Source organism: Carlito syrichta, unplaced genomic scaffold (assembly GCF_000164805.1).
Source record: "Carlito syrichta isolate Samal-C Ts95f unplaced genomic scaffold, Tarsius_syrichta-2.0.1 Scaffold315166, whole genome shotgun sequence".
Classification (NCBI taxonomy): domain Eukaryota; kingdom Metazoa; phylum Chordata; class Mammalia; order Primates; family Tarsiidae; genus Carlito; species Carlito syrichta.
This window is the reverse complement of record NW_007259262.1, coordinates 196,965-209,601: the sequence shown is the minus strand read 5'-3', so window position 1 is coordinate 209,601 and position 12,637 is coordinate 196,965. Positions and strand designations below refer to the sequence as shown.

The 12,637-nt window shown below is 31.6% G+C and overlaps 1 protein-coding gene across 1 annotated transcript in view; it reads left to right on the top strand.

The window, feature by feature from the left end:
* SI (sucrase-isomaltase) overlaps positions 1–12,637 on the top strand; it is a 100,970-nt gene that overhangs the window by 38,820 nt on the left and 49,513 nt on the right. The window contains exons 14-20 of the mRNA XM_008072422.1: positions 347–464; positions 1,851–2,022; positions 5,371–5,487; positions 7,993–8,147; positions 9,122–9,206; positions 10,578–10,634; positions 11,678–11,802. Coding sequence (XP_008070613.1) covers positions 347–464; positions 1,851–2,022; positions 5,371–5,487; positions 7,993–8,147; positions 9,122–9,206; positions 10,578–10,634; positions 11,678–11,802 — 829 coding nt within the window. The remainder of the gene's footprint in view (positions 1–346; positions 465–1,850; positions 2,023–5,370; positions 5,488–7,992; positions 8,148–9,121; positions 9,207–10,577; positions 10,635–11,677; positions 11,803–12,637) is intronic.

The following is a 12,637-nucleotide window of genomic DNA, read 5'->3' as shown; positions in this document are numbered from 1 at the left end:
TGACTCTACTATAAAGCCTTCAAATGGATCTATAGCTATGGGATGCACAATATGGAAATGTATGTTTTAACATACCTGTTAAAGTTTATTTTTTCAAAGAATTGTTTATATTTGAAGTTAAAAGCATAGCATGGAACAATGTAAGTATAAATTGAATAGTTATTCCAATTTCAACAGGTGTGAAAGGTGTGGACCTAACTGGAGCTTAGTTTAATTGAATTGTTCTTTCTTTTTTATTATTATTTTTTACTGTGTATTGTATTACATAGTGCATCATAAGAAGGGATATAAAGTTTAAAATGGAAAAATATCTGCTAAGAAATATTTCCTATCTATTTTCTCACAGATATTCTTGACAAACTCATGTATTCCAAGACAATTTGCATGGATGCTGTGCAGTACTGGGGGAAACAGTATGATGTTCATAGCCTCTATGGATACAGCATGTCTATAGCCACAGAGATGTAAGTACAGTTTCTTTCAAAACATCCTTTCATCTTCATTGTCTAGAAATTTGTTTGATAATTTACCAATACAGTTACAAAAAAGCAAGAATATAAAAAAGAAAGACACTATTTTTATGCTAAAAATAATGGCAAAGTATTAGTTATTTTACTAACATTCATAAAGTTGAAACTCAGTTATCAAGAATGACATGGAATATGTATTTAACTGTCACTTTTTTTTAACTCATGGATTTAAATTATTCTTCAAAAATTTGATTCAGTTTGCCATGTCTGAATATAGTTGTGTTCTAAGCATGAATTTCACAATTGGCTTGGAAAAATGTTGTTCTTAGAACAAATTTTAGTTATTTAAAAAAACTATTTAATTAAAATGTAGTTTTCCAAGAAGTATTCTCCTAAGTAATTTTCAAATGCAATGTGTTTTAAAATATAATACAAAAGAAGGGAACAATCATATATTGATTATCTACTATTTTCAAGCATTGTGTAAGATCCTATAATGCAATAGTCAATGAAACCCAGATCCTCGTCTCAATATATTTGCAATTTTCTCATAATTAAACAATTATGATTGAGTGTTAATTCAAACCGATGTTTTTCTGGTTCTAAATCATACCATAATATCAAAACTCTTAGCACCATCATCATAGTGTTAATTTACTTGTTAAACTCATTAGAATACTGTATATTGCAATGTTTAAGTTAATATATTATAGGAAAGAAAAAGCACACTGTGTGGTTCAATATGATAAAGATTATGATACAGAAAATCATCTGAGAATATAATTATATTTTTCCTAATTATTTCCCTTTATGAAATATTATCAATAATATTTGGGTACCAGTACAGGCAAGATGAACAATATTAATAGTTGTGGATATTGGTTAATGTCTAGAAACTAAAAAGCTTCTCAATTATCTAAGTTTTAAACCATTATTGCTTGCTAATATTTGAAAATGTAGACATGAAGATATAATTAGCGTCATTGCATTACAAAAAGTGTATTAGGTTCAAGTTCAGACTGCTTAACTTTCTACTTATAAAAAATTTCAATGAGCTTAAATCATGTATTCCCAAACAAATGTTGAGAAGATACCAAAAGCACAGATTTATTTCATTTGATAAAGAATGATTGAAGTGATTCAAAGTGTCAATCATTTTGAAAAGATTTCCTTCCATTGTATTTGATCAGAATGTATTTAAATAACAATATATTGATAACTAAATGCAAAGTTGATATAAAGTTTTGAATAACAATTGCAAATATTATGGCTAGGCTCTGGGAATTGAAAAATATACATTTGAAATTAAGATTTTAGAATTTGTAGCTACCAATTTTATTTTTAAAATAAATGTTATTTATGAATTTGGGTTTTTTTTAGAGCTATACAAAAAGTGTTTCCTAATAAGAGAAGCTTCATTCTTACCCGGTCAACATTTGCTGGAACTGGAAGCCATGCTGCACATTGGCTAGGAGACAACACTGCTTCATGGGAACAAATGGAATGGTCTATTACTGGAATGCTGGAATTCAGTTTGTTTGGAATGCCTTTGGTAAGGCATTTTCATTTAGTGTTACTAATAAAAGCAGCAATTACATTAAACTTTTTATATATTCTTCATGACTTTTGATAAGATTATTAAAAGGCACATCATAGAAAACAATCAAGTTTTTATTCTTAAGGAACTTATGGAAAAAATAAGAATATGGATGGTGTTTATAACATTCAAACCATTAGAGTGGGAAAATAAAACAAACAAAATTCAATTATACCAAAATAATTCAGGAAAACAAATAAAAAACATAGTGCAAAATGTTTAATAATAAGTATGGAGCACCAAATAAGGTGGTAGAGAAAAGTGAAAATATGCTGGTAATAAAAATAAATTTTAAAAGTCTAAATCTATTTAAAATATTAGATTGTCAGTGGAGATTCAAAAAGATAACATTTTACTTAGAAAATAAAAGCTAAGGACAGAAAAATGTTCAAAATTTCAAAAGGGGAGAAAATACATACAAGGAATTTCTAAACATAAAATATCTGGCAAATCTAATTATATCAAACAAAAAATAGTGTATAAGGTTGACATTAAAGACTAAAGATAGCCACTACATAACAAAAAAGTAAAATATCTTATAAAACTATATTGATATATTTATTCTTTCTTTTATATACACAAATAAAATTAACACCAAAAACCAACCAAACAAAAAAACTTGAACACAATCTTTCACTTGAAAATTAAAAACCATATTATCAAATTATTCATGAGTCAAAAAATAAGCTGAATGGAATTGAAAAAAATAATCTTAGAAGTGAATGTTAACAATGCTACTTCTTGTCAAATCTTATGAAATTTCAACTAAGTTAGTATTTAAAGAAAAACTTATAGTCTTAAATACTTAAAAGCAAAGAAATTCTGAAAAGTTAATGAATAAAGTACAATAATTTAAAAAGAGGAAAAAGAAAAACAACTAAACCTAAAGAAAGATGTGGGTAATGAAAGCAAGAGAGGAAATTGATACAGTGTAAGCAAAGACCCAAGAGAAAAAAATTTAAAAGTCATAATGCAAAGGTGGCTCATTGCAATTTTTAATAAAATAGACCAATTTATAATATATTTTGTCAAAAAAGAAGAGAAAACCAAACAATATTATAATGTATAAGATATCATTTATCTTAGTAACTAGTTAATAAACAATAGAATAACCAGGAGTAAATACCAAAACTAAACATAGGATATTTTTGAGAAAAATTTAAATGGTAACTAAATAAATTTAAGATATGTGTTAACTAATAATAAGGCTTAATATATTAGGAATATGCATTCTCCCTAAACTGTTATCCAAATTCTGTGGAATTCTGATTTAAACTATAGAGAGGTGTGGGGGAACATAAAGAATTATTCTAAACTTCACAAGGAAGATAACGCATTTTAAAGAACTTGAAGATGGCTTATTCTACCAGGTAAAGCTATAGTAATAAGCATACTGGTACTGTACTGTCAATACACAAATAGAATAATATGACAAAATAAGATATAGGCCCATGCACATATGACAGTTTGTTAAATGATAGCAGTGTAGATCAGTGAGGAAAGTATCAACCATTCATATGGATAACTGGTTATGCATTTAAAAACCAAAATAAAATGAGTCAATTTCTCATACCATACACAAAAATCAGTCCCAGCAGGATTAAAGACCTATGTGTGAAAAGCAAACTCTAAGCATTTTAGTAGAAAATATAAGGATAAATTTATGATCTTAGGTTAGAGGGATAATTTCTTAAGCAAAACACAAAGGTCACAAATAATAAAGGAAAAGGAAACTTACAGAGAATTGAATACTTGAAAACTTCTGTTCATCAAAAGACTGTGTGAAACAGTTAAAAAGCAATCCACATATGGAGAAATGCTATTTTCAATTCATATAATCAATAAATGGTTGATAGTCAATTTAAAGTGCCTACAATAAATCTATAGAAAATAAGAACAATAGAAAAATTAGTACAAGATACAAGCAGGCAATTCTATTAAAAGAAACCTATATGAACCAAATCAAACTATGAAAAAGTTCTCAACATTCTTTTTTTTTTTGAGTTGGAGTCTCACTCTGTCACTCAGACTGGAGTGCAGTGGCCGCTCCCGGCCACCACAGCCTCCACCTGCTGGGCTCCGGCGATCCTTCTGTCTCAGCCTTCCGAATAGCTAGAACTACACGCGTGCGCTACCACGCCCGGCTAATTTTTTATTTATTGTAGAGATGAGGTCTCGCCAAGTTGCCCAGGCAGGCCTCGAACCTACGGGCTCAGGCAATCCACTCACCTCGGCCTCCAAAAGCACTGGGATTACAGGCTGAGCCACCAAGCCCGGCCTCAACATTCTTACTAATCAAAGAAATGCAAGTAAAAAACTAGTTTGATATATTTCATGAAGATAGGTGGCCACAATTAAGTCTGAAAAAGCTGAGAAAAGCAAAAAAAAAAAAAAAAAACATAATGGGAACTTTCACGCAGTGGTACGGTGCTTATAAATGGTCCAACCAGTTCTGATTAAATAGTGTGTATTATAAATAAATCAAAAAAATTAGCCTATGTATATGCACCATAGTATAAGAGTAAGATCTCTACATATCTCTACATAAGGAAAGCTATATAGGTTGAGTATCCCTTTTCCAAAAATGTGCGGACCAGAAGTGTTTTAGATTTTGGAATATATACATAGATATAACGAGATGTCTTGAAGATGAAACTCAACTCTAAACACGAAATTAGTTTATGTTTCATATACATTTTATGCACATAGCTTGAAGGCAGTTTCACATAATTTAAATTAATTTTGTTCATGAAACAAAACTTTGACTACAACCCATCACATGAGGCCCTTTCTGGAGTATTTTCTAGAGGGTCCTTGAAAAAAAAAAATAATGCAGTCTTATACGGGTACACATTGGGCAAAGCTCAATTTTATTTAAAATAATTAATTTTATAAGCCTAACCTGAATAAACAGTTACAATTTTTTGCTCTTTTACTTTCAAAGTAACATATTGTAAAATAAGGGAGATGCATTTTAGATTAAGAAACAACACATTCTAATATATTAATTTCATCTTTATACATTGAATTAATGATTACATCAAAATACAATAATTTATCAATAAATACAAGAGGCTAAGAAAATGCATAAAGAAGAAATGCAAAAAAGAATATGCCCAATAATGCAATTAGAGGCAAGGATGGAGCAAAAATGGTAAATGAAGCAGAGTTAAGGAAGAGCATAAAAAGACAGTAAGACAGATAATAAATAATGAAAACTAGCCAGTTGAGGCATAAAATGTGATGCTCTAGGAAAATTTGAGAATCTGATCAGTATAAGTAATAGACCTACTTGTTGTTTAGATTGGAGCAGATATCTGTGGATTTGTGGCTGAAACCACAGAAGAGCTTTGCAGAAGATGGATGCAATTGGGAGCATTTTATCCATTTTCCAGAAACCACAATGCTGATGGCTATGAGGTAAGTGCTTCTTGTTCTCCATGTTTTGAGGAAACACAAACATATTTTAAACAATGTACTTAAGTTAAAACTATAGAATAAATGGTTTGAAAGACTGTATCATAATTTATAAAGAATAGTTAGACATCCTCAAGTCCAACACTGGTTTTATATGTTAGAAAAATGGAAACTGTGAAACAAAATGTAGTCACAATATAAATATTTTATGTAAGCCTAAAGCATATGCTTTACAAATTTGTTAAATCACCAGTATTTTATATTGGAGTCAAAGCTTTTTGAGTATGTATTCTTGGGTTCTAACAGTGTAACTTCAGGTGACTTTTATTCTTAAAATATAATATGCTATCAAGGATTTCCAATTTCTACTTCATTAATTAAAAACAAGTTAGAGACACTTGTAAAACAATTTGATCAAGAGTATTTCTGTAATAAATAAAACTGGACTAAATATATAGAGACAAAACAAAGCTAACACCTTTAAAACATGAATTTCAACTGGTAAGCAGAAGTACAAGAGAACGCAGAGCTATTCTACCAGCCCTGGGAATGCAACTTGCTGTGGACTCCCATAGGTGCACTTTTCAGAGGAAGCAGTGAGATTATCATTAAGTGCCGGGGGTCCAGCCTCTGGTGAGCAGGGCTTGAGCTGGGGGGAGGGAATGAGAAAAGAAAGACAAAAGAAACAGCGGGATTGGAATGTCTCTCAATAGGTGAGAGCAGGAGCGAACAAGCTTATTTTCACAGCATGCCTCTTACATAGGGCAAAACCACACAAGGGAGGCCAAAACCACACAAGGCAGATATGTGTTAATGTTTAAACTAAACTACAGAAGCAGAGTAAGTAATAATGATTAAACTATGCTTATCATAACAGCTATGCTCTCTAAGTTAAAAGCAAGGCAGTTACTAAGACAAACTGCCTCCAGGCTAGACAGGGTGTCGCTCTGCAATCCATAGAATAACAACCAAAGGTCAGGAGAGATGAAGGAAATACAGACTTGGTTCCTTGAACATAAGCCTAGAATCATAAGGAGCTTATGTTCTGGTTTCTTTCAATTATGTCAATGAAATACATGTTGGTTGAGAAATCATTCATTGTTCACGGATTGCATATAGGGCTTATATTCTGTTTAAGGGGAGAAACTACTTCTCCGCTCAGCCTGTAAGAAGGTATGATAGGAAAGATTAAAAGATACAAATTGGAGATTAGTTATCTCTTTTTTTTTTTTTTTTTTTTTTTTTGCAGTAGCATGCTGCTCTCCGCAGCCTCGACCTACTGATTAGTTATCTCTTAATCCACTTAAATTATACTTTTAAGAAATTTGTGTCCATAGGAAATTTTGACAGGAATTGCATGACACCTGATACTCTGTGTTCTTGTGTGTCCTCCAAAAAGCAGATGACAAGACAGAATTAGATATTAGATATTTATTGGGGAAATACTTGTGAAGGACACAGGGGTGTGCGCATGAGGCAGTGGGGAGAACCCACAGGCCACAGTGTGTAGGTCAGAATCCGGCGAAGATGACAAGGAAGGAAGAATCACAAGCAGCAGCCCAGTGGCTAACCAAGTTTCAGTCAGGTTAGTAGGGAGTCCTCAAGGCCAAGTTGACCATTGGCTCTTCCTGTTTCTACCAGGAAAGTGCCTGCATTGTATTCTTACCAAGCTCCTTCAATGGTTGGGAGGTCTCAAAGGAAGTATGACTTCAGTGCAAACATCATGGTGGATTCAGCAAGGTGTTCGCTGGGACTCTAGGTTCATTTTGCCACCCATAGCAGGAGATGTAAGCAAGCTTGCTCCCATCAATGCGCCTTGATGAGGGCGTCAGTTGATCCAGCCTGAACTCAGTAGAGAGCCTTTCCTTCACATTGCAAATCTGTCGGCAGCCAGGCAGCTCTGCTCACCATATCCCTAGCCCAAAGACTGCCTGGACTTATTCTTCTAATGGCAGTGGCAGGGCACAGGGTAGCAAGTCCTCAGGCAAGAAATGTCGGTCTTTTCCTTGAAGGACACATGTCCCATGTGCTAACATTCCACTGTCCAGAGTAGGCGCGCAGCTGAGCTCTCAGTCAAGTGGTGGGCATGTCCTTCCACCCTCACTGGAAGGGACTGAAAAGTAACATGGAACAGGTTTGGGGTACAAGGAAGCATGAAACATTGGAGCCAGTAATGCATTCTCCCACTATCAGGAAGTGAATAACTCGATTTCATTAAAAAAAATTTACTTTGTTTTAAGTGTGTATATTTAAATGAACACTTAAGATATGTTAGTCTAAATAGGTAAAGATGTGTACATCAAAACTAAATTTAATTAAAACAAATAAACAAATGAAAACACAAAAACTAGAAATATTCACACCCTTTGATAATGAAATAGGAATAATTTTAATGTTTTGTAAATAAGCTAAAATTTATACAATTTGCTTTTAAAAAATAGATAAAAGTGTTCCAATTTTTATTTACATTTCAGCTTTCTTATTTTAAATTCTTTTTCTATCCCACAGCATCAGGATCCTGCATTTTTTGGACAGAATTCACTGTTGGTTAAGTCATCAAGACATTATTTAAATATTCGCTATACCTTATTACCTTTTCTCTATACTCTGTTTTACAAAGCTCATATGTTTGGAGAAACAGTAGTAAGGCCAGTTCTTCATGAGTGAGTAATATGTAAATAATTATATCTTTTAAAGTATATTCTGATACATATTGAAAAGATCAATGGAGATAAATCAAGATATCAAGATTTCTGCTGCTTGTACACATTTGGAAATGATTTGGGGAGCTATATAACAATATTAATAAATAGAATTAATTTGGTGGATTTAGGTACAAATGTTAGAATTAAATAGAATTTGCAAGGAAAAAGATATATAAAATATGTTAAGGAAATTATATCAATAAGAAAGATGAAGCATAGATTTACTGAAAACAACTCAAGTAAATATCGAGAAAGTCATGTAAATATAGATCAAGAATGAGGTATAGTAGTTACAGAAAAGGTATATTGTGCTTGTCTTTACATATGCTTTTGACCAGATCAGGGCTTTTTCTTAATAAATGACCCTGTCCAAATCCAGGCCAAAATTGAAGTTTATAATGAAAAAGCTTAAAGCAAAGAAAGTAGAATGTGAAAGATTTGTGATGCTTTTTGAATGTATAGGAGAGAGAAATATTAAACAGAAACGTTTCTTGCAGATTAAAAGTAATCTTATAATCTATGATAGTTTTTTTTTTTAGTTCAAGATAAACTAATTTCCTCCCTTTTTTCTTCCCTCCTCTCTCTCCCTCCTCCATTTCTTCCCTTCTACCTTTCCCCCTCTTTTATTCCTTCCCGTTTCTCCTTTGGTCCCTGTCTCCCTCCGTATTTCCCTTCCTCTCTCTTTCCATTCTCCCTTCCCTTCTTACACCCTCTTTCACTCTCTCCCTCCCTCTTCTCTTCCTTCCTTTTTTTCTTGAGTGTCAGATAAATCACATAGGGTGTAAGCACTATGAATTCAAAATGACATCTCAAACAAATAAATTTGAAACTCACAATAAGTACCAAGAAAAAACTGAAAGAATAAACTGAACCAGGAATTAGGATGAGCTTATTTTTTATCATTATATCATAAATATTGTCTTTGTTCTTAGGTTTTACCAGGATACAAACAGCTGGATTGAAGACCTTGAGTTTTTGTGGGGTCCTGCATTACTTATTACTCCTGTTTTAAGACCGGTAGGTTTTACAAGTTTATCCAATTATTTATTGGAGGGAACTTTGTGTAACCAAATTTACGCTAAATTACAAAACATGTGAGTAATAGATGTTATTCAATGAATTCTACTAAGCTGAAAAATGTCTAATTAAATTCTACAACATGGAAAAATATTTCAAAAAATTGTAAGAATATTAAATGGAACTATGTTTACCAAATCTGTAATATCTATCCAGGAATGAGAAAATTGTGCAAATTAGTATTCTCCAGAAAAATGTAATTTATTGGATAAAAATTAAATTATATAATAATACCAATGAGCTCTCACTTAAGTAGACATAAACATTGAAATTTTGCTAAATTGTAAATAAAGAAGATCTTTGTTTCTGAGTATCAAGTTCTTCTTTATTTACAATTTAGCAAAGTTTCAAAGTTTATGTCTACTTAAATGAGAGCTCATTAGTATTACTACATACAAATGCACATTATGCAGGTAATGATTTTAAACAAAGTGTATATACGTCAATGATAACTTCTTTCCCATTAATGTTAGGGTAACATGGTATAATTCTGCTTCCATCTTTGACAACTAGTATGTTTCTCAGATAATTGGTGAATGTTTTATTCTGCAGAAATTGAAACTTATTTAGATTTCAGATGTATGTCATCCTTAGATAACTAAACCTTGAGAAACTGTGTACCAAAGTGTTATTTAGAAGACAAAATTCATAATAAATCTCCTTAATAATTTTAGAACATAATCCTCACCAAAAAAAAAAGAGATCATATGAAAATGTTAGAAAACTAGAGCAACTCCTTCTGGTCGCCTTCCACTGTGGAAGCTTTTCTGTCCTCTCAATAAATCCTGCTTTCTCAAAAAAAGAAATAAAATGTTAGGAGTGAGTTAGGAAATTATGACATACTTTTAAAGTCTATGGGCCCATGGAGGTATACAGAAATAAACATGTTCACATACAGTGACTATGTGTTTTATAACAATACACATAAGTGCATGCATTATTTTAATTGTCATCTAAATTAATTTCCTCTTTGGCTCTTTGTTTGATATGTTTTAAATTATTATATTATTTAAAGCTAGTAAAATAGCCCTTTGATTATTATCTGCGGGAAATATTGGCATGTAACAATATATAGAGTCTTTTCCCCCCCTTGACTCTGAAAACCCAACTTAATATTTGACAAGATTCTTTTTTTGTTTGTTTGTGTGTTTTTTTGAGTTCAGAAAGTTAGATTTATTAAAGGAAAGATACGGTGAGAAGGGCACAGTGGCAGGACTACAATGATAGTGTCTGCTGTCTGCTACTGACAAAATCTCTTTGTTAAGAATTGAAAATAAAAGAAAACATATATATTATCTTGCTTTATTTTAGGGAGCAGATACAGTGAGTGCATACGTCCCTGATGCTACTTGGTATGATTATGAAACTGTAAGTAGCCTCTATATACTTATGGGCTCACATGTATTATATTTGCAAATACAAGTGTACAAATGTATATGGAAACTTGGTTTCAACAAATAGTGCATCTGATTTCTGGTATCATTATAAAAATCATAATTTCAAATTTGAGAAGTGTGTAAAAATTTGTGTATGTATACTCTTTGCTGCACATGATCTAGACTTGAATATGAAATTATTTTCTTTAGAATAAAGAGATATTATTAGTTTTAAAATTACAGAAATAAAAGGTCAGCAGTAATTTAGGAAGGAGTGGTAACTTATGTTAATGCTTTTTCATATCTTACATATTTATCTCATTGCCAGACAAGTTGAGTACTGAGCTAATCTTATATCTTGGTTATTACGTGCTACATTCAAACATTTGAAAAAGTCATTGCATTTCAAAATTAAGAAGACAATAGCAGCATTCAAGCCCACAATCCATTTTTTTCCCAAATGACCAACACACTTGAGAAATATTTACTTTAATAGGTATTATTTTGCATATTGCTTATATTGACTAAGTAGACAATTTTTACAGCAACAATGATTTTAAGAAAATTCTTCCTAAAAAGATGGCTAACTTTAAACCAAAACGAATGATAACAAATTAGTCTAATTAAAAATATTGTTAATTACTGTAGAAATAAAATTCATTTATTTATGTTGTTTATTCGTATTTTTAAGAATGTGAAATTATTTCTCTGCTTTGTTCAGTAAACTGAAAAATACTACAATGAATTTTTTTTTTTTTTAATTATTTGGGATCTCACTCTGTTACCCAGGCTGGCGTGCAGTGGCATGATCACAGCTTACTGTAGCCTCAGCCTCCTGGGCTTAAGCAATCTTTCAATCTCAGCTTCTCCAGTAGCTGAGACTGTAAGTGCCTGCCACCATGCCCAACTAATTTTTTTTATTTTCTGTAGAGACAAAGTCTCACTATGATGCCCATTTGTCTATTTATAATTTTTAATGCTTGTGAAATAGAGTTTAAAGTCTTCATGAATAATAATCTTTTTATGCAAATGTAGGGTGCAAAAAGAACCTGGAGAAAAGAACGTGTTAACATGTATCTTCCAGCAGACAAAATAGGATTACATCTTAGAGGAGGTTATATCATCCCTATTCAACAACCAGATGTCACAACAACAGCAAGGTAAAATGAAAAATCATTAACAGCAATCCAAAACAAGATTCACGTTTTAATATTTCATATTTGTATTAAGAATCAGAGATTAATTTTTTATCAGAAGATATTTAACACATAGAAGTAAAAATTATAATCGTCATGGTTATAAAAAGAAAGAAATTATGTATACTGTTACAAATGTCTTGATTTTAAAAAATGAATATACTTAGATCAGAAATTAATTTCCTGTACCAAAAATTTACTCACATTCTCTGTGGAATATGTAGATTGAAGATAGTGTTTAGTTCTTAATAAAATATGAAATATTAATATTGTTATATAATTGAGAAAAGCATGTGTCAGTTTTTATGTTTTCTCTCTGCCAAATGTTTTACTTTTAAGTTGATGAATCAGGTCAATATTTCAGGTTAGGCAAAGAGCAAGAGTGTTCAGTCAGACTAAATCTGAAAAATATTTCGAAAAATAAGGGAGACTTGAAAATTCTGATGCTTCATTTGGCAGCTTTAAAGTCGAGTTCAAAGGCAACAGTGTTATGTGGAATTTACATGCTTTTCCATTTGGCAACATCCCAACACATAGTCACACTCTAATCCTTACCCTGTTGTGGCTCCTTTATAACATTAAGAATATCTAGGATTATAGTATTTACTTTATTTGTATGTAGTTTGTATCCTCACCTAGACTACAAACTCCATGAAAGCAGAGACTTTTCTTTTAATAGCTTTCTTCCGCAAACCTATCACAGTGTTCTGCCTAAATTAGGCTATTTCCTAAAAATATTTGCTGAGGGAACAAATTAATGAGAAAATGAATGTGCTTAGTAATTTAATTGTTTTGGCAT